Source organism: Oncorhynchus clarkii, chromosome 6, assembly GCF_045791955.1.
Source record: "Oncorhynchus clarkii lewisi isolate Uvic-CL-2024 chromosome 6, UVic_Ocla_1.0, whole genome shotgun sequence".
NCBI lineage: Eukaryota > Metazoa > Chordata > Actinopteri > Salmoniformes > Salmonidae > Oncorhynchus > Oncorhynchus clarkii.
The window spans coordinates 55,237,914-55,260,988 of NC_092152.1; the positions used below are offsets into that span (position 1 = coordinate 55,237,914).

Here is a 23,075-nt window from a genome sequence, read left to right on the forward strand (position 1 = left end):
AACAATGTAAATTAGATATGCCATTTAGGGAGTGAATGTTGATTACAATAAAGGTTACATGGAGAAAATCAAGCACCTTTTGAAATGAAAATGGAGGGCCCTTCCTTCAGCAAAATATATTGTCCCTGAACCTTAGATATGCAATTTTAGAAACTGCATTTACATGGCAACGCCGGAATTTTGATATCGCACTGGGCTGCGGGCCAGAAGCTTGTAGGTTTTCAGACCACCACGGACAAGAGTAACCTAGGGGTATAAATATCTCCTTTATATTAAAAGCATTGCATTAATCGAAATTCGTATTTGCAGGTTTTTAAAAAGCCTTTAATAAAAATGTCATTCAATTCTACGTCATTTTACATATCAATATTTTTGAATACCACACAAATTACCCAAATTACATTCTAAACATTGACAGAGTACATCTTATATTTATCCAATGCCAAATCAGTGTCTTGTTTGCAAGTAATTCAATCTGAGACGTCGTTAGGAATCTAAACATGGTACTTCCAAAAGTGTTTCACTACAAGCTGTCTAGGTTTAAACATATTTTTAGCCAACAGAAAGTGAATAGCGTAATCAATTTATAGTGACGGAATTAGATTTCTTCCCAAGCTAAATTATTTTATGTCTTCTCAGCTGTAGAAGGTTTAATCTCAGCCTCTGAATGTCAAAGAAATGAAACGATGGTATTCCCATATGCATTAAGTAACGTCTTTCCCGGGTATTTTACACCTTGCTTTATGATTGTTTTTAGCATAAAGCATCGCAGGTCAAGGCGCTGCTTTCGATCACTTTATATAATCGGATCAGTTTTATTTTCTTCCATATCTTAAGCGAACTAGAGGTAGGTCTGTGCTTTTTGCCATTTTCTTTAATAAAACGTAGGCCAATGGCATCCCCTTTCGTACCCCCACAATTCGAGTCTTGATTGTAACTTAATAACAGCCCTTCAGTGACATGGAGTTGGGCTATTTAAAGAGTGGGTAGAGGAATTGAGCGACACATCTATGGCTATAGCATTCTATAAACTAATTTCATCTGTCAAACAGGTAGGTCCACCTCTTATTTCTTAAACGGGAAGAAATCGGGTTCCAACACAACCTTCTTGTTGTTAGCAAAATCTCATTCAAATGAAAACTACTGAAATTAATTATGGCTACTTTAAGCAACATGAGCTGTCCATCCAGCTGTCATGTTTCTACCCACTCTTTAAATAGCCCACCTCCATGAATCTGTATTCTTTGTGAGGTCAATAACTCTGATAAATACATAAATGGTCAAGAAACATTTGTTTTGAATTAAATCAATTATATTAGTAGCAAGCTATCAAAGCTGACCTCGGGTCGTCCTCATCGTCGTGCTCTCCTCAAACTGAACAGAACATAGGCTAGTCCATGAGCAAGATTTTTTGAACTAGGCCTAATAAATAAAAAAAACAGTTGTAGAATCCTTTGACTCTCCTGAACTGCCACTGTAGACCTACACAGCACAGCCATTGGTTAGGCAGCACACAAAAAAAACGTTTTTGATCAGCAAGAGCAGGCAGGAGCTCCGGTTTGGAATATCCATTGCAGTGTGTAATGCAGCCTAGTTGTATTTACACCATCAGCAGCCATTTTAGAAATACCACTTTGCTCTGTGCTTCTCCGAGCATGCACTTCGTAGCCTATAGGTTATGGATCATTTGATTGAGACCACACTTAATAGTCTATATGCCACTTGGTATTCCGCATCCAGCGGAGAATCAGAGATGAGGAGCGGCATCAAGCACATATATCTTGCCTAATAAGCAACTAATTCTAAAACATTGATAAATATTGACATTTTATCAATTACATGACCCTCTCCTGGACTAGATTACAAAAAAAAAATACTAAACCCTCCCCTTTACTGAAATTGAAAAAGCATGACCCTCCCTCAATTTCCTCCAGGTAACCATTCTGTACATTTTGATTAATCCCTTGGCAGATGCTTTTATCCAAACTTTGCGTGTGCATACATTTTACGTATAGAGTTATTAAAAATGTATTGATTTGGGGGGCTAATACTATTGCTATGCACTTTTTTCTTAAGGTTAGATGGCTGGAACTGAACTAGACACAATATTATATTGTGACAGAGGTAGAAAATGTCACAAACTTAAGTCATTGAGAAGTAGATGTAGTAAAGTGCTACCAAATTTTGACCAGCAGAACACAGGCCAATAGAAAAATAGATTAGAGCAAAGCAAAAGATAGCGAAAATATTTTCGCTTTCATAACCCTAGGAGCAAAGGCATTATAGTCTACCTGCTTCATACAATAAATTACAGATTTTTCATAAGTATGCTACTCATATACAGTTTCTATGCCTCTGTTAGCACTTATGAAGAGGAGTGTTTATCATTTACGGAAGTGCTAAACCCTTTCCCCTCAAATTTTTCCCCATCTTCTTGCACTTTGCCCACTTGTCACTCTGTTCAAAAGACTGGCAGCCATCTTGACCCACACAGGGGTAGCCGTAGCCTACTAGAATATTAGCCTCTTTTCCCCGCTCAGAAATCCTGTAGATCAGGACTCTCCAACCCTGTTCCTGGAGAGATACCCTCCTGTAGGTTTTAATTCCAACCCCAACTAATTATTAGAATCAGGTGCACTAGATTAGGGTTGGAGTGAAAACCTACAGTACAGTAACTCTCCCGGAACAGGGTTGGAGAGCCCTGCTGTAGATCGATGCTGTTCTATATAGTTGGAGGAGGCTTCACTCTGGGGGCTTGGTGGGTCTAGCTCTCTCCGTTGACAGACTTGCAGAGTATTCGCAGGCGAGACATGACTTCGTCCCAGTCCAGGTAGGCTCCCTCCAGGTGTCTCACCCGGTCTGGGTGGCTCAGATAGCTCTTCCGCCCATGGAGCAGGCGCCCGTTGTCAAAGGTGACCAGGTCGCCTGCAGGAGGAGGTGGAGGGATATGCCCACTCAGTACTCACCCATGGTATACAGATATTTCAAGATGAAAGTTCAAACGAACAGGCTACCTCTCAAGTGCCTCTTCAGTATGCCATATAAAAGATAACCAATAGTCATAGACGGTAAGTCTACCACCTCTACAACATTTGTAACTACAATTCATGCAAAATCTTACAATACAATTCCTATTGCCAACTTTTATCCAGGGAAGCTTCAATTGAACTGCTAATCTTGAAGGGGCACACTCATGCACACACACACTAACCAGGCTCCATCTTGTAGGTGAGCATGTTTTCTGGTCGCGTCATCAGCTGGATGTAGGCCTTGAGGGAGCTGTAGAAGGCCTGAACCTGGTGCAGCGGGAGGTCCAGCACAGAGTCCCTGGTGGCATTGTTGTAGTTGATCCGTACCACCCGCCCATCACTGTCAACACTGCTCAGAGAGAGGAGGGGTGCCAATGTTAGTGTGTGTGTGTCAACCTTTAGAAACTATGAAAATGACTGCATGATGGACATCTAGGTCTTGTTGCATAATAAGTTGACAAGTGTCAGATGCTCATATCTGATACAATCATATAAGAATGATCAGTGTCCATAATTAGAAATTCCCACAGTGACCTTGCTTGCTCACTTAAAATCACCTTATCATCCATCAGTTGAAGGCAATGTTCCCTCAAAAAAAATTGGGCACTGAGCAAAATTCTGTGCAACTTCCGGGGAACGTTTACTGTGAACACTGAGGCTTTAACGGTTTAAGTTACAGTTTTAACAGTGGCCAAGTTGGTTACTGTGGGTATTTGATCATAATATAGGCCTATTAGAGTGGCCTACCATCAAAAACCATGGACCATGGAAACATTTTTTGGCCCATATTTTTATCCCATATCCCATAACATTTTAACATGCAAATAGTTCATTCAATTCTATCATTCAGCCTACAGTAGCAGCAAATGTGTGGTGTACAATGTAGGTCTACATTCCATGAGACTTTTGGAGAAAAAAAAAACATGCAAGGCTTGACATTAACCTGTTTATCCACTTGTTCTTCAGACAAGGAGGTGACTGAAAATGTTGTGTGGTTTGATGCAAGAAACCAAAAATAAAATGTATTATTATTCCCATTCCACTTTACAGATAACCAGAAAAAGTATGCTACCCTCTACCTATTGGCTACTTAGCTTATTCAAGACCATCTCAAAATATAACACTGCCCCTTTAAGACATAAACAAGCTCTTTACCTGACTTGCTTTTCAAAGATGGCTAGAAATGTGAACATTTTGTGTTCTTGTATGAAGCAACCAGTCCCCCATTGCTGACAAAAAAAGTTGCTATAACTGAGATAATAACTCACTAACTAGCAAAGAATATGAACAAGTGTGCACAAGTGGCTACATAAACTCTCGCTTTGATGTAAAAACAAGCGCATCTACTTACGACTGCTCACGCTGTAAACACAGTCCAGTTCAAAGTAAATGGCACAGATCCATATGGCAATGTTTTTGCATATAGGCCTACTGCAGCTCTGATTGTTTATGGTGCACTGGTCTATCTAGAGTATGGGCCTGAGTCGTGCCTGTCAATGCAATTAAATCCTACTCCAATGCGCTCTTCCTACAAGAAAATCTCTTGCACAGTTAGTTTAGCATATTAAGTCTTGCATAGTTTGTTTTGTTTCTGTATGTTACATTGAAAGTGGCTAATATTGGTTGATTCGAGCACAATTCCCGCAGTAGAGTGAAATGTTGATAGTGTTAACTAAAGGGGAAAACTCTAGAAAGTTGTGTGAATTTCAATCCCGTGCTTCTCTGCACGGACTGATATTTATTCTGCACACAGCTCATTAGAGTGAACATTGGTTGCAGGTTGTGTATTATACATTGATTCTGCGGTTTACATTCTGAGCAGCAGATGGCGACACATATCCATCATGCTCCTGAATCACATCCATGTAGCTTTGAGATACTCTTGAGAGTGTAAGTGAGTGAGTGTCCGTATCCGTGTGTATTTTGGTCAGTGTGCTACCTGGAGCAGTTCTAGACTGACCTCCTGTCAAGTCACATTAATATGTAAACTGAATGATGGCTCTTATGTGTGCAAAAAACAGGCCAATGCATCCATGTCTTATGTATTTTAATGGTGTGGCACTCACTCACTCTATGATGTGGTTCTTGGACTGCACCATGAAGTCACAGTAGTCGGACCCTGTGTCGGTGAAGTCCACCTGCAGGGAGGTGAGGGTCCTGAAAGCCTCTGGGTCTTCTCTTCTCAGTTTTTCTGCCATGTGGAAGCCGTCCACCGCTTCACTCTCCCCACCCTCGCCAGCCTGGCTCAGGCAATGCAGGAACTGCACCTGCAACCAGCCATACAGGATATTAGTACTGTTGCTAACAGCCATCCCATACAGGATACATACATCTTAAAATATGGGGGGTGGGGATTGTGTGCAGTAAACGGCTTAAATATATGCGTGTGCGTGTGCGTGCGCAAGAGTGTTTTATCCAGATGTGACTCAGCTGTCTGACTGATAGTGGGAAAGTAGAGGATTAATGTAGATTTCACGAAGATGACGGTGGATCCTGTCTACCCACTCCAGGTGGGTAGTGCAGTGCTGCATAGTCAGTGTGGAGACTGAGTTTGCCAGCGGTGTAGGCCACGTTGTTAGCCTGGCATTTGTCCTGCACCTGCCATGTGTGCCTGAGGAAGGAATGAGAAAAATTTAAGAAAGGTCTATTATTAATGATTATTAACTAATTATCTAATCACAAAAGGTGTTGAGAACTAAGGACCAAGGCATTGTCTTTGGAAACATTAAAAAGGTTCAAGAGCAACAGGACGTGGAAAAAGTTATTCATCGTCATTTCTAGCATTTGTTAAATGGATGCTGTTAAAATAGTATGCCAATTATACTAGGTGTCTTCTTCGCTCTTGGCATGGAGTCGCTGTGCTCAAATATATGCAAATATGTGCCCTGGTTTTATGTTGTGTCTCTTGGGTTGTTGATTGCGGAAGACTTCTTTTTTTTTCTTTACAATAAATAAAAACTGCAGCTTCTTCAATGACATGTCTCTTGCTTTGGTTCGCAGCTGTTAGCTTCCTCTGACCTGGGCTAAACTGCTGGCTGTGGGATGCTTGTTGTTCCAACCTCAGCTTTATTGGTCCACGTGCAATCATTGGCAAACAAACTGGACGATTTACGAGTAAGACTATCCTACCAACGGGACATTAAAAACTGTAATCTCTTATGTTTCACCGAGACGTGGCTGAACGATGACACAGATAATATAGAGCTGGCTGGCTTCTCTGTGTATGGGTAGGACAGAGCAGCTACATCTGGTAAGACGAGGAGCGGAGTGTGTGCCTTTTTGTCAATAACTGCTGGTGCACAATGTCTAATATTAAAGAAGTCTTGAGGTATTGCTCATCTGAGGTAGAATACCTTATGATAAGCTGTAGACCACACCATCTATATTATTCGTAGCCATCTATCTACCACCACAAACTGATGTTGGCACTAAGACCGCACTCATGAGCTGTATAAGGCCATAAGCAAACAAGAAAACGCTCATCCAGAAGCAGTGCTCCTAGTGGCTGGGGACTTTAATGCAGGCAACCTTAAATCCGTTCTACCAGCATGTCACATGATGGATGGAAAAATAAACTCTAGACCACCTTTACTCCACACACAGAGACGCATACAAAGCTCTCCTTAGCCATCCATTTTACAAATCTGACCATAATTCTATTCTCCTGATTCCTGCGTATAAGCAAAAACTAAAGCAGGAAATACCAGTGACTACATCAATACGTAAGTGGTCAGATGATGTGGATTCTACGCTACAGGACTGTTTTGCTAGCACAGACTGGAATATGTTCCGGGATTCATCCAATGGTATTGAGGGATATACCACCTCAGTAACCGCTCTTACTACACCGGCTCTGACGCTCGTCGGATGTGGCAGGGCTCGAAAAATATTACAGACTACAAAGGGAAACCCAGCCACGAGCTGTCCAGTGACGCGAGCCTACCAGACGAGTTAAATGCCTTTTATGCTAGCTTCAAGGCAAGCAACACTGAAGCATGCATGAGAGCACCAGCTGTTTCCGGACGACTGTGTGATCACAGATCAACAAGACCTTTAAACAAGTCAACATTCACAAAGCTGCGGGGCCAGATGGTAAGTGTCTTTGCTGACATTTTCAAACTCTCCCTGACCAAGTCTGTTATACGTACATGTTTCAAACAGACCACCATAGTCCCTGTGCCCAAGAAAGTGAAGGTTATCTGCCTAAATGATTACCGCCCTGTAAGTCAGAATAGGGCATGACAACACCTTTTCCCCTTCAGGAGACTGAAAAGATTTGGCATGGATCATCAAAATCCTCAAAAAGTTCTACAACTGCACCAATGAGAACATCGCGACCGATTGCATCAGCGGCAACTGCTTGGCATCTGACAGTAAGGCGCTACAGAGGGTAGTACATCACTGGGGCCAAGCTTCCTGACATCCAGGACCTATATACTAGGCGGTGCCCAAAGAATTGCCAAAGACACCAGTCACCCAAGTCATAGACTGTTCTCTCCGTGCTACCGCACGGCAAGTGGTACCGGAGCGCCACGTCTAGGACCAAAAGGCGCATTAAGAGCTTCTACCCCCAAACAATAAGACTGCTGAACAATGAATCAAATGGCTACCCGGACTATTTACATTGACCGCCCACCTTTATTTTTACACTGCTGCTACTCGCTGTTTATTATAAATGTATAGTCACTTTACAAACTACCTCGACTAACCTGTACCCCTGCACATTGACTTGGTACCAGGTACCTCCTGTATATAGCCTCGTTATTGTTATGTAAATCTTTTTTCATTTGATTAGATTTTTTTAAAACTTTCGTTTATTTAGTAAATATTTTCTTAACTTTATTTCTTGAACTGCATTGTTGGTTAAGGGCTGGTAAAGAAACATTTCACGGTAAGGTTGTATTCGGCGCATGTGAATTGTTTTATTTGATTTGATTGAATGTATTGGGTAATACCTCGGGCTTAACATCCCCTGGATGAATTTTGGACTGAGGCCTACCTACCAAAACTCAATTAGGTTGCATGTCCATAAAACTTCTGGATAATCCAGACTGATGGCAACAATAGTGAGCGTAGCGTTCAGTCTGGTTTAACCACGCTGTCCATGTTATCCTCAGTATACAAAAGGAGCGGATAGTTGAGAGTAGCAATGGGTTTCTAGAATTAGGATATTTAGGAAAATGAGACATGATGGCAAAGTTCAAACGCACCCTAGTGAATCTGCTGCAGTGGAAATATAAAGCTGTGTGGAAAATGCAGAGCTTTTAGAAATTGTATGCCCGTGGTTTGGCTTAAGATTGTATGAAGCTAATACAGTCAGAGGGCATGGTTTCTCACCCATAGAACGTCAGTCTTAGGTATCCGATCCTCTGGCTGAGGCGGGCCACCTGACCCTGCTCCACCGGCGCCCCCTTCAGGTAGACGATTCCCACGCGGCGTAGAGCCAGCAGCCAGGCCAGGGCGGCCTTGTCATCGTGGAGGACCTCCTCGAAGTTGGCCGTGGGGATCTGTAGCTCTGAGTCCCAGTACATACGCTCTGAGTGAGCCAAGGAGATAGATGCACTTCATTCAAGTATTGTATCATCCTGTATTGTCTGTATCGTATAGTCTGTATTATACCATCCTGTATCGTATAGTCTGTATTATACCGTCCTGTATCGTATAGTCTGTATTATACCGTCCTGTATCGTATCATTGTTTGTCAAAGTTCCCAGGTTTTTCAGACATTCCAGTTGGAGGTTTCCCAGAATCAGGAGGGAATGAGTAGGGAGGGAATCCTTCAACTGAAAATCCTTGAAGCAGGATTTCTGAAAACTTGGTAAATCTCCGGAATTTTTCAACGTCAGCATTTTGCAATACAACATTTCGGCCATTTTCTACCAATGCTTGTTTGCCTTGGTGTAGGACAGCTCAGGTAGTCACAACCATAAGGACACATGAACAGAAACCACAGCCTGTCAATGGACAATGGACTCTAACGGCAATATGTGTAATGCTCCTGGACACAGTCTGTACTGTCTATACATAATGTGTCTGTGTCCATGAAACGTTTCCTCCAAGGGATAGGAGGGAGGGAGGGAAGCCAGCTCGCTACGGTTGGAATACTCTGTGAGGAAGAAGGGGAAGGGGAGAGAGGGGTGAGAAGAGTCTGCATGTCTCAACTGACAGCAGTGGAAAAAGCCTCCCACTGCTTCGCTTCGCACCCAGCTGGCTTCAGCCCTTTTTCCATAGAGGCTCTCTCCAGTGGCTCCTGCATTGCAGACACAGCTGCCGAGCACATTTAGTGTGTGTGTGTGTGTGTGTGTGTGTGTGGGGGGGGGGGGGTACAAAGTTAGTGTTAATTAATTATTCAAAAACAAACCAAGGGGGTGCAACAAACCTCTTCAGTGGCAATTCATCTGGATTAAGTGGAGTACAAATCCAGTTCAGATGTTAGAAAGCTTGACTTTGCATCAACTCAGTTGACGTAAATATTTGTGTGGCGTAGTCAATGGATTTTGCTCCGTGAGTACAGCTACGGTAACGCATGGAGTCTCTGTGTGTGTAGGGGCTTATGCAGGAAGAAGCTGCAGCTTGATTGCCACCCCTGGGGAATGATCCTGACCCTTTTCAGCTGAAACAATGAGTCATCGAGATACAATGATACCCTTCACTGATACTGATGACTTAACCCACAGCAGGTTTTTACATCTCCCTTCACGCTGTCATCTCCCAAAAAAAACTGTAGCATAGGTCAAAAAGTAAAAGAACTCTTTATTAAAGGCTGGCTGATGTTGAGGGTCACCGATGAAGAGAAGGTTGAAGTATGGGGGACTTCTAGAATATAGGCTAGTTCCTTCCATTATTATAATGTTACAAGTACTCCCGTAAAATCAGACTAGCCCATAGATACCATTTGACCAGCTAGTATGTATCCGCACACAAAGGAGGACATAAAGTTCTTGGCTAGAGGCAGAACGGTGATTCAGGGACAGCCCTGAGGTTTTGGATATCACACATGACGGAGTAAGCCATAACAGCGGAGGTAAAAGCATGTCATATCGAATTAGGAGTTTTGGCTGAACTTGCCTTCCCCCCCTGTAAGTGGACATTTTCTTGTCTGGTAAACGTGGCTAACATCACTGGTTATCTCCTGATTTGACTCAAGACCAGTACTCACTACCTTCACTGTTACGTTTTGAACAAATCGATTTTCAATCCTTAAGAGACAAGAAAAATGAAGAGAAGAGAGTAAGGAGAGAGGAAATGAGAGGAAGAGAGCGAGAGAAAGTGGAGAGTGGAAAGGAGCATAGAGAGAATCAGAGCAGAGAGAGCTAAACCCAGGTAGGCCCTTTAGTGGATGATGGATGGGGTAAGAGAGTGAGCGGCTGGCTGGGCAGTGGGCCCGGGCTGGGAGGGTTCAGATGGTGCAGGGCCCAGAGCGTTCTGCTCGGTTATTGCCGTGTAATGCTTGACACTCAAATTCTCACCAAGCGCAAAATCGCTGCTCTGATTTCCTGGAACGTGTAGCGTTGGTCCACCAAGCCAATTAGTGATTAGTCTCCCTGACTCTTGCATAGTTTCCAGCCAGGGTTAACTGAGATACACACACACACACAGCCTGAGATTGTGTGTTTTGAGAGAGCTAGTTCCTGTGTCGGTCCTAGTATGTATGTGTATTAGAACCCAGGAGTTTTTATGTGAAACTCTTATGCTTGTGAACGTATTATGTGTTATCTTTCTGTTTGATGGAAGTGTGTGTATGGACACACGTGTATGTGAGTGTATTCATGTGTGCATAATGCCTTTCCTCCCTTCCGTTGGTCTTGGTCTGCTGCTGTGGCTTTTCCAGACGAGGAAACCTGAAGCTGCGGTTCCTGTTGCTGACGGCAGTCTCTCTCCCTCTTATTTTCTCTCTCTCCACATCTCCCCCACCACCCGCTCTCTCTCCTCCATCCCCCGCCCTCTCTCTGTCTGCTCTCCTCTCGAGCTGGAAGTTCTCTCAACGCTCTACTTGAGTCGTGGTTCTCCAAAAGGCTGTTTTGTGTGTAAGCAGGGTCTTTCACAATTCTAATCCACTAGATCAAGTTCCTCAGAGGGTCAAATTGTGGAGTTCAGTCCTTCTGACGCCCCTCTGTTTCGACTGGAGGAATTAGACGCCGTATTGTATGTGTTGTAAAGGCCTTCACAAACATGATGGAATTCATCAGTGCTTTCATTGCAAAGGGGGCTGAGGCCAGTGAGTGTGCCCACTATAATTATCAGGACAAGCTTGCAGCTGTACTGACATTTTAGATGAATGGAATTGTGTGGTATATCGGCCAGAGGAATGTTAACATCTAGTGGAATACTGGGGGTTTCCTCAAAACAACTACAATCCTGCATCCAATCATGTGAGAAGTGAAGTCACATAAACACACAGTCACACACACAGTCACACACACAGTCACACACACACACACACACACACACACACACACACACACACACACACACACACACACACACACACACACACACACACACACGTCACCTGCGGTGCATCACATTGTAGCTGTTATAGTCCTATTTACAAAGAGTCTTAAACTGTCTTAAAAAGAAGAGTCTTAAATTGTCTTAAACTGACGTGGCACAGCTAGTCCCTCTCTGGAGAACGCTTCCCACCCTCCGTCCAATACAACAAACTAACCTTTCTCTGTTTAATGGAGAGACCTGCACCACAGTGCCACCTCTGCCTTCTCAGCTTTAATAACACAGTGTATACAGTGTTCTTACTGGAACGCTCAAGGACTCTGATGACCAAATCCAAACCAACCCCTAATTCCTTCCTCTGCCCCATGGTACTTTTTATAGATCTGGAAGACTTGGATAGGAGTCAGCAATAATAGCTTGCCCCTCTGATTATAGCTTGACCTAGCCCTCAGGTGGGCTGGATGGAATTTCCCCATGTTGCTTACACCTATTCAGTCCTTCCAGATCTTTAATATCATTTTCACTCTCCTGAGCAGTAAAGCTGAACTGAGCTGAACTGAGCTGAGCTGTACTGTGCTGTGCTGGCCTGGTTACACATCCACTTTAGGATACCACACGCATCCAACTGTGTGTGTGTGTGTGCGCGAGCGCATGTGCTCAGCGGGGAGATTCATCTTCTTGATAGACAATCAGTGTGTGTGTATATGGAAATGGTGAGGTTTGGGGAAAGATGCGTGTTTTTCCATTGATGCACCACAACAGCTATGTTTTCAGGGTTCTTTTTAAACTGATGTGTTCTCACGCATCGCCACAAGAGCACATAGGTCCAGATGGATTCTACATTCATGAGTCAAGGAATACCCAGACTCCCATTATGTCAAAGGAAAGACATATCAGCTGCTGTTTGGATGAGGAGGAACCAATCAAGTTCCATTAGGACTAACTGAGGCCCAGTCGTGCAGATTATCATCACATTCAGACAGTTTGCTATTAGAGCTGATGAGAGTATTATACAGTGCCTTGCAAAAGTATTCATTCCCCTTGGTGTTTTTCCTATTTTGTTGCATTACAACCTGTAATTTAAATGGATTTTTATTTGGATTTCATGTAATGGACATACACAAAGTAGTGAAAGTGAAATTAAAAAAAATAACTTGTTAAAAGAAATTCAAAACTGAAAAGTGGTGAGTGCATATGTATTCACCCCCTTTGCTATGAAGCCCCTAAATAAGATCTGGTGGAACCAATTACCTTCAGAAGTCACATAATTAGTTGAGATCCACCTGTGTGCAATCTAAGTGTCACATGACCTCAGTATATATACACACCTGTTCTGAAAGGCCCCACTAAGCAAGGGGCACTACCAAGCAAGCGGCACCATGAAGACCAAGGATCTCTCCAAACAGGTCAGGGACAAAGTTGTGGAGAAGTACAGATCAGGCTTGAGTTATAAATAAATATCAGAAACTTTGAACATCTCACGGAGCACCATTAAATCCATTATTAAAAAACAGAAAGAATACGGCACCACAACAAACCTGCCAAGAGAGGGCCGCCCACCAAAACTCACAGACCAAGACAGTTTTCTTATTATTTCCTGTTTGTTTCACAATAAATAAATAAACATGCATCTTCAAAAAGGTAGGCATGTTGTGTAAATCAAATGATACAAATCCCCCCCCAAAATGTATTTTAATTCCAGGTTGTAAGGCAACAAAATAGGAAAAATGCCAAGGGGGGTGAACACTTTCGCAAGCCACTGTAGACAGTGAACCCAGTGAATGCAATATGTATGCCGTTGAGTAACTATTTAAAAAAAAATATTCATACTTGTGTTCATCTCTAAGCCAAGCTAGTTATCACTGTCTCATTAAAAAGTGATAAAAAATTATATTCTATTTTATTACCATTTACAAACATGGCTTGCTTGCTAAAACTACATCAGAGCAGAATGTTCCATTTCTTGGGGGCCAAACAAGGAGTTTTTTAAGGACAGTCTTAAGGATCTCTCGTTATACCACTAACAACTGGCCCAGAGTCAGATTAGGCCTGTTTATCTCATGAAGGGATGCTTTAAACGGATGCACTCCAAAATCTGCACTGCAGGGAAGAGAGTGACTCAGTGGGCACTATGGCCGTGACCAAGCAGACAGTGAGTAAAGGTGTTGACACATTTACTGGCAGCAGTCGGTGGAGATGAGTCCAGAGGAAGATGTGTGAGAAAAGACTGTGGCCTCTTGGGTAAGCCAGCCAACACTGCTTCGTCACCTCACGGTAGGTAAAAGGCTCAAAGTACACTAGCCAGAAAGTGAGAAAACACCACATCACTCACCGAGGATAATCATTATCCTCCTCAAGCGTTCAAAGAGGCCTTAAGGACACAATAGTGCCAGTTTACAGGCTTTATTACTGTTCACAGGAGGCGGCAAGTTGGAACATTTGATAAACACACAGAAGGTAATGACTACTACACTCTCAAAATAAAAGGTGCTATCTGGAACCTAAAAGGGTTTTTCGGCTGTCCTCATTGGAAAACCCTTTGAAGAACCATTTTTGGTACCAGGTCGAACCCTTCTGGGTTCCATGTAGGACCCTTTCCCCAGAGGTTTCTACATGGAACCCAAAAGGGTTCTGCGTGGAACTAAAAAAGGGTTCTCCCTGGAACCAAAAAGGGTTATCCTATGGGGACAGCCAAAGTACCCTTTTGGAACCCTTTTTTCTAAGAGTGTACTGATCATGTTAATAATGTAGGCCTAGATAGATAATGCCTAATAATAATGGTAATAATAACTACACTACTGAGGCGGTAATAACTACACTACACTACTTGGGGCGGCAGGGTAGCCTAGTGGTTAGAGCGTTGGACTAGTAACCGAAAGGTTGCAAGATTGAATCCCCGAGCTGACAAGGTACAAATATGTCATTCTGACCCTGAACAAGGCAGTTAACTCACTGTTCCTAGGCCGTCATTGAAAATAAGAATTTGTTCTTAACTGACTTGCCTAGTAAAATAAATAAAAAAGATTGGATTTTTCTTGTCTATACTGAATACATAATTTAAACATTCACAGCGTAGGTTGGAAAAAGTATATGAACCCCTAGGCTAATGACTTCACCAAAATCTAACTGGAGTCAGGAGTCAGCTAACCTGGAGTCCAATGAATGAGACGAGATTGGAGATGTTGGTTAGAGCTGCCTTGCCCTATAAAAACTCACAAAATGTAAGTTTGCTATTCACAAGAAGTATTGCCTGATGTGAACCATGCCTCCAACAAACGAGATCTCAGAAGACCTAAGATTAAGAATTGTTGACTTGCATAAAGCTGGAAGGGGTTACAAAAGTATCTCTAAAAGTCCACGGTAAAACAAATTGTCTATAAATGGATCAAGTTCAGCACGGTTGCAAGCCTCCTTAGGAGTGGCTGTCCTGCAAAATGACTGCAAGAGCACAGCGCGGAATGCTCAATGAGGTTAAGAAAAATCAGCTAAAGACTTACATAAATCTCTGGAACATGCTAACAGTCTACGATACGTAAAACACTAAACAAGAATGGTGTTCATGGGAGGACACCACGGAAGAAGCCACTGCTGTCCAAAAAAAACATTTTCTGCACGTCTGAAGTTCAAAATATTATGTGGACAGATTAAACTACAGTTGAGTTGTTTGGAAGGAACACACAACACTGTGTGGAGAAAAAAAGCACAGCACATCAACATCAAAACCTCATCCCAACTGTAAAGTATGGTGGAGGTAGCGTCATGGTTTGGGGCTGTTTTGCTACATCAGGGCCTGGACAGCTTGCTATCAACTACGGAAAAATGAATTTGCAAGTTTATCAAGACATTTTGCGGGAGAATGTAAGGCTATCTGTCCGCCAATTGAAGCTCAACAGAAGTAGGGTGATGCAACAGGACAACGACCCAAAACACAAAGTAAATCAACAACAGAATGGCTTCAGCATAAGAAAATACTGAGTGGCCCAGTCAAATTCCAGACCTCAACCTGATTGAGATGCTGTGGCATGACCTCAAGAGAGCGGTTCACACCAGACATCCCAAGAATATTGCTGAACTGAAACAGTGGTCTAAAATTCCTCCTGACCGTTGTGCAGGTCTGATCCGCAACTACAGAAAACGTTTGGTTGAGGTTGTTGCTGCCAAAGGAGGGTCAACCAGTTATTAAATCCAAGGGTTCACAATGTTTACACGGTGTGTTCAATAAAGGCATGAAAACATTTTGTTTGTGTGTTATTAGCTTAAGCAGACTATCTGTTTTGACTTACGACCAATTTATGCAGAAATCCAGGTAATTCCAAAGGGTTCACATACTTTTTCTTACCACTGTACTTCAATATAAGAGCGCTATCCAATATTTCCCATGGAGGGGTGATTGAAACAGATCCATAAAATGATTGAATCAGATCCACAGCCCCCAAAGCCACATCTCCAAGACAAGGGTTTCGGAAACCGAAAATGACTATGGTACCATTCCTAGAATGCCTTTGGAATAAGAAGGCAAAACAACTTGCGGTTGCTAAGGCCCTCGGTAAGATAAACAGGAAGTGTAAACACTAACAAATATAATGATGACAAACACTGCTTGTAGATTCCAATCTCCCTGTGCACAAAGTCTTTGAGTGTTTGTTTGTATACTATACACACACTATGGCTTCAAGCTCTAGCCTAGATGATTGAGTGAGGTCAGAACCAGACCTGGGTTTAAAATATTACTTGAAATAATTCAAATACTAATGCTGTGCTCGACTGAGCTTGCATTGCATAATATAACCAATGGAATAGTCTCAAAAGTGCAAACCCCACTCGCCTGGCACTCCAGGCAGGCTCAAAAATGCCAAATAGCCTACTATTTGAATAGCTAGACTGGTCAGAACAAGGTCCCCTCAGTTGCAGAGAGAGTTGAGTTAGGCTTTCAAAATGGCTTCCACTAAGCCTCCCTATAATCAGTATTCCATATGGCAGAGTCAGAAGAGGGGAGTTGAACAGGACTGCACACAGACTTTATCCCTTGCCGAAGGTCTCAGGTTATTAAGCTATTTCACATACAGCCGCTGCATACCTCAGCGATGTAGTCTGGTCTACGTGTGAAAGCGGCATCCTCTGGGCTAGAGATTGACAGGCTGCACACTTTGACAGAAGCAGCCGTGTCTGGGGAACACCATATCCTTGGAAATGCTTGGGGCATGTGGACCCGGAGGTTGGTCTAATGGTTAACACAGCTGCCTCCGGACTACATGTGCCCCCCCAACTGCGGGGGTTCAAATCCAGCTTCTATACTGTCTATTCTCCAAATCTCATTTCTATGCTATATAAATATGTTTTATTTAAGTAAATGGTTAGGGGGAAACTCCTAATTCCTACTGACACTAAAGGACAAAAAACAAGTGAGTTGTGATTCAGTCTGAGAAACACCTCATATTATCATATTGACCTCGGCGGGTGCTACACTTTCACAATCTTACCCGTCTTCTGGGAAAACATACAGATGTTCAAAACTAGGCCCATATATGTGCGTGGAAAGAGAAAGAGAAAGAGAGAGAGAGAGAGAGAGCTATAGGGAGCTAGGTAGGGATGTGAACTAAACTTGAGTAACAAAACTTCCACATGTGAACATTATTTCACCATCCATCCATCTAAAAATGTAAACTTTTCCAGGGTTTTTCGGCAGGAGGAATTTCAGACCAGACCTCAGGAGGATATAATTAAACCCAGAAACAGGGGGGCTGGTGTGTGTGTGTGTGTGTGTGTGTGTGTGTGTGTGTGTGTGTGTGTGTGTGTGTGCGTGCGTGCGTGCGTGCGTGCGTTTGCACGCGCGTGTGTGCGTGTGAGGGTGCATGTGTGAGAGAAAGAGAGAAAAAGAAAGCGCACAGAGCCAGACAGAACATGAGCTAAACTCTGTCTGGTAGGAGCACTCCTGGTGTCGAGCTAGCAACAGTGGAAGAACAGAAACCCTGCACTGACAAAGTGTGCGTGTAAGTGTGTGTGGGGAAGGGGACCTCTTACACTTGTACTAAAGGAGAGAGTGGAGAAGGGGGGGTTGCTATCGACACACTGCCTTTAAATCACTCGAGTGGAGACAAAGCAGGAGCCACTCAAACCTGTGGGTCCTTCAGGACCACGTGTGGACATACCAGTCTCTCCTCATTTGAAATGCAGCTACAGCTTTCATTTCACTTTTACACAGCTCTTTTTATTTTTTTACAGACTGACCAGGTGAATCCAGGTGAAAACTATGATCCCTTATTGATGTCACTTGTTACATCCATTTCAATCAATGTAGACGAAGGGGAGGAGACAGTTTAAAGAAGGATTTTTAAGCCTTGAGACAATTAAAACATGGATTGTCTATGTGTGCCACAAAGGGTGAATGGACAACAAAATATTTAAGTGCCTTTGAACAGGGTATGGTAGTAGGTGCCAGGCGCACCGGTTTGAGTGCGTCAAGAACTGCAATGCTGCTGGGTTTTTCACGCTCAAAAGTCTCCTGGCCCACCACCCAAAGGACATCCAGCCAACTTGACACACTTGTGGGAACCATTTCGAGTCCACATGGGTCATCATCCCCGTGGAATGCTTTCGACATCTTGTAGAGTCCATGCCCTGACGAAGTGAGCCTGGTGGGTGCAACTCAATAATAGCAAGGTGTTTCTAATGTTTTGTACACTCGGGGTGCATTGAAGTGTATTTACGTTTTTTTAACTGCGTGTGATTAGATTAATCCTGCTCAGTTTTAGAGAGAACAGATTATCAACAATGTTAATAAGGTCAATGATGTTAAACTTAGTTTATAACTGTGTGTTTGTGTGTGTGTGTGTGTGTGTGTGGGGGGGGGGGGCATGAAACCTATTGGATATGCAACAGATATTACAGAAATGTTATCTTGGATGTTACACATATTCAAGATTAACAGTCTGTGCTCAACCCTTAGCTAACCAGCTGACCATTTAGATAACTTGTAAAAACCCTAAAAACAGTAAAACCCCATAATATCAATAATGGTTTTTAAATGACTTGTGGCCTGTAGCATATGTTTTTTAAACAACTGAAAATTCAGTTTGTATTGCACAAAGAAAATGCCAATCAAAAAGTAACATTGGAATTTGCAGGATTCTTGCTTTAAGTACTGTATGAGGGCACAGACCCTTATTTTCTTTTTCAGAGAAACTCTTCAGGGATATTTTCAAAAACGAAAATCATTTATCTCATGGGTCTTCAGAGTTATGCAGGAGTCAGCTACTGCTAGACCAGACTAGAATGGACACTGTCAGCATGACTGAATTGGCAATGTGTGTATGCTTGTACTGTACTGTAGCAGTGAATTTCAATAGACAGAGACACATGCTCAACCCAAACTAACAGCTATGAAACTATATAGGCCCTACCAGTTTGGGATTGGACCACAATCAATAATGAAATAAACAAAAGATTTATCCTGATTTATTCCAGAATATCTACTTTCAGCAACCGTGGGGAAATTGCCATATAGCAGTCCTAGGCGTAATAGTCTTACTGTTGAGGAAGAGCTCCTCTTGTAGAGCTTGTCTGGCAGCAGGAGAGAAGCACCGTTTCCTCAGCCATTCTGGGTCAAACTCACTGGTGTGCTGGTCCGGCCACACTATGGACACCTGAGGACAACCACAGAGGTTGGTTAAGCCTTCCTTAAAGGCAGCTCACACTAGTGTAGCACATGGGGATGTGTAAAACTTGCTCCTCAGCCTGAAGTGTCCCCATTTGCACCAGCGCATAGCTAGCTTTTTGTGTGGTGCCGACTGGTGAGACGCGTCAAGAAGGCGGTCACGTGTGCTAGCAAGGCAGAGGTCCCGAGTTCGCACCGGGTATGAGCCGAGGAAGTGGTACTCGCTACGCAAGCAGCGTGATGTCCTTTACAGTGGTGCCTAGTGACTCAGTGGTGCCTAGTGACTGATCTACAGTTGCGCTCAGCTCAACACTGGGGTCGATGTTGAGTAAGTTTGAGGAGTGAATGTAGCACATGTGGATGTGTGAAACTTGCTCCTCAGCCTAAAGTGTCCCCACTTGCGCCAGTGAATAGCTAGCTTCTTGTGTTGCGCCAACTGGTAAGCAGCGTGAAATCCTTTACACTAGCAACAATATTGCCATCTACACTGAACACAAATATAAACGCAACCGGTAAAGTTTTGGTCCCACTTTTCATGAACTGAAATAAAAAGTGCCCCAAAATTTTCCATGCACACAAAAAACGTATTTCTCTCAAATGTTGTACACAAATTTGTTTTCATGCCTTTAGTGAGCATTTCTCCTTTGCCAAGATAATCCATCCACCTGACAGGTGTGGCATATCAAGAACGTCCACCTGACAGGTGTGGCATATCAAGAAGCTGATTAAACAGCATGATCATTACACAGGTGCATCTTGTGCTCGGGACCATAAAAGGACACAAGTTGAGGGAACATGCAATTGGTATGCTGACTGCAGGAATGTCCACCAGAGATGTTGCCAGAGAAGTGAATGTTCATTTCTCTATCATAAGCCACCTCTAATGTCATTATCGAGAATTTGGCAGTATGTCTAACCGGCCTCTCAAATGTAGACAAGTTGTATGGCGCCATGTGGGCGAGCGGTTTGCTGATGTCAACGTTGTGAACCATGTGCCCCATGGTGGCGGTGGGGTTATGGTATGGGCAGGGATAAGCTATGGATAATGAACCCGATTGCATTTTATCAATGGCAATTTGAATGCACAGAGATACCGTGACAAGACCCTGAGGCCCATTGTTGTGTCATTCATATTTTCCTGCCATCACCTCGTTTCAGCATGATAATGCACTGCCCCATGTCGCAAGGATCTGTACACAATTCCTGGAAGCTGAAAATGTCCCAGTTCTTTCATGGCCTGCATACTCAACAGACATGTCACCCATTGAGCATGTTTGGGATGCTCTGGATCGACATGTTATGACAGCGGTTTTCAGCACAGCCATTGAAGAGGCGTGGGACAACATTCCACAGGCCACAATCAACAGCCTAAATCAACTCTATGTTAAGGAGATGTGTAGCGCTGCATGAGACTGGTTTTCTGATCCACACCCCTGCTTTATTTTTTCGGGTATCTGTAACCAACAGATGCATATCTGTATTCCCAGTCATGTGAAATCCATAGATTAGGGCCTAATACATGTATTTCAATTGACTGATTTCCTTATATGAACTGTAAATCTAAGGAAATTGTTGCATGTTGTGTTTATATTTTTGTTCTGTACAAAATTAACTTAAGTGGAGTAAGATGAGTGCCATTAGATTGACACTTGATATAAGTTAAGTTTTGCATTTTCCTCCTTATGGTTACATTTAGAATTGGGGAAAGATAAGTTGATCCAAGATCTGTTACCTTGTTGTTGTCAGTGACTTGGACCCGGTCGACCCCAGTGTGGATGTCCAGTTGGGAGAGCAGCAGGCTGCGGGCCTGAGCTGACTGCAGGGTACACAGCGGGCATTGACAGTTGTCCCTCAGCCATGTGTACGGGTACATGCTTTGCCTGCTGTCCTCCCACTCCACCTCCAGTTGCCTTTCCTGCTCCAGGGCACGGACCTGCCTCACCCCAGGGCTGTTCCCCAGAGCAGTGGAGGGGAGCGGGGTGGGTGCCTGGGTCCCATACTCACGGAGCTGCCTCCAGATCAGGTGAAGAGAAGGAGATGGAGAGGTGGCAGCTGTGGCAACTGCCCATCTAGGCCTACCCTCAGCCCTCAAGGCATGGCAGGCCAAAACGGAGCTTCGCTTGCGCATGCTCGGCAGGGTGCATCGTGCTATAGTGGTCGTCCACATCCTCGAACCAGGACCTCCAGATGAGCTGCTTCTCCAGAAGAGAAGGGGTGTCGGAAGAAGCAGGGGAATAAGAAGGACTTTATGGAAGGGTTTAAAGTTTCAAAGGGTGATTATTGCTGCATTGGTTTATTATACCTTACGCCACCTTCTTATAAATGGCCTAATAAAACATGAGGAAAAAATACAGCCAAGCAAGTGCCAGTGTGCTTCACAGTCACAGCCATGGAAACTAAGACATATCATTAGGTTAATCTGATGTTCTGAAGACTAAATACTTTTTATGCCACGACATGCACCAGGACAGTACACTCTGGGTTCCAAGTCAACATAAATATTCCAAAGGTTAATAAGGTTACAGGTCAGGACACATGTAGACCTGTATTACTTGTTTTTTTTTACTTTTATTTAGAATTGATTTAGAATTATTGTTTTAATGTTTTGTATTATCTAGGCATATTTCACCATAAATGGAACTGAGATATTTTAAAAATGCACTTTCATTGAAATAGTTTTTATTTAAAATAAGCTATATATATAGGCAAAATGTGTTATAATACTAAATGCACCTTGCTACCACACTGATGAAAATAGGACCTTGCAACTTTTGGTCTCCAAAATTGCTTTCACTTGTTATTACAAGCGCGAAAACATTGGGTCGTCACTAGTTACCACAGCCACAAAGTAATAAACCCCGCCTATTTCTAAAATGTATCTTCTAAATGTGATTTTACACATAATCCTAACCTTAAACACACTGCTAACCCGAATCTTAAATTAAGATAAAAGCGACAACAAAAACTATTTTTGTACGATAGCACAGCCAGGTCAAAATTGACTATCTAGTGGAAACCACAATATCTCGCGATATAATAGAACATTATTATCAAAATATTTTATTTGCGATGTTTCCGTTTTGGAATCTAGGTGAAAGGTCAAAACAATGAGCAAGCGTCGAAAGCAGCTCGCGCTACAGATTTACAAAATTTGCTAATATATATGTATATGTAATAGATAGCCAAATGTTATTATTTTGAAACCTTACAAACTATATATTTTTTACTATTTGTACTTATGCGAATCTGAACTGCTAGGCTAGCTTCTACTAGTTACCTACTAGTATTACCATTTAATTTAGCCTCCAATGACAAAATAGTTGCCATTAGACGCTCGCTTGCTGACATTAATTGGAGGATTTACAAAAAGCCAGTGTTTGTAGCGAGCTAGCTAGTATTAGCTATCGTTAGCAAATATCCCATTCATTTATGTGGAGACAGGTAACAAATTCTTTACCTAGCTTTCACTACGCAACAAGACATTCCAGTGACAACACATGCTATATTTACCCGCAACATTACAATATGTAGGACCTAAAAAATTATGAAAAATGGATTTACCTGTTATTTTGGTAGGCTTTTTAACTTTTGAATGTGTTTTGTCAAGGAAGCGTCTATCAACAGCGCAGGTTAGGTTAGCACCTAAGTGAGTGACAACCACTGTCGTGGCATCAGAGATGGTGAGTCAGTGGATTTTGCTGAGATGACATCAAGGCCAATGCACATTTATTGATTGCCACAGACCAGTGTTATAGTGTCCCAATATCAAGGTTGGGAACTCAGGAAGTCGATTACAATTAGAATAGCTTAATTAATCATTAAAGAAAATCCATATCATTCTCCCACTCGGTTTCCATATTACAGAATATGGCAGAGCAATCTCTTACCTCTCAGCTCTTCAGTTGTGTCAGTGAGACAGTTTGGACTTGTCCAGTGTAGTT

The 23,075-nt window shown here is 42.8% G+C and overlaps 1 protein-coding gene across 1 annotated transcript; it reads right to left on the minus strand.

Annotated features, from left to right (window-relative positions):
* Positions 1–6: 6 nt before the first annotated feature.
* On the minus strand, positions 7–22,760 carry LOC139411304 (gamma-butyrobetaine dioxygenase-like). Its single transcript, XM_071157461.1, has 8 exons — positions 22,696–22,760; positions 20,867–21,326; positions 19,009–19,123; positions 8,367–8,565; positions 5,535–5,640; positions 5,100–5,296; positions 3,212–3,378; positions 7–2,925 (listed from the first exon to the last, which is right to left on the minus strand). The coding sequence occupies exons 2-8, from the start codon at positions 21,299–21,301 to the stop codon at positions 2,765–2,767; spliced, it is 1,380 nt and encodes a 459-aa protein (XP_071013562.1). The 5' UTR covers positions 21,302–21,326; positions 22,696–22,760; the 3' UTR covers positions 7–2,764.
* Positions 22,761–23,075: the final 315 nt, after the last annotated feature.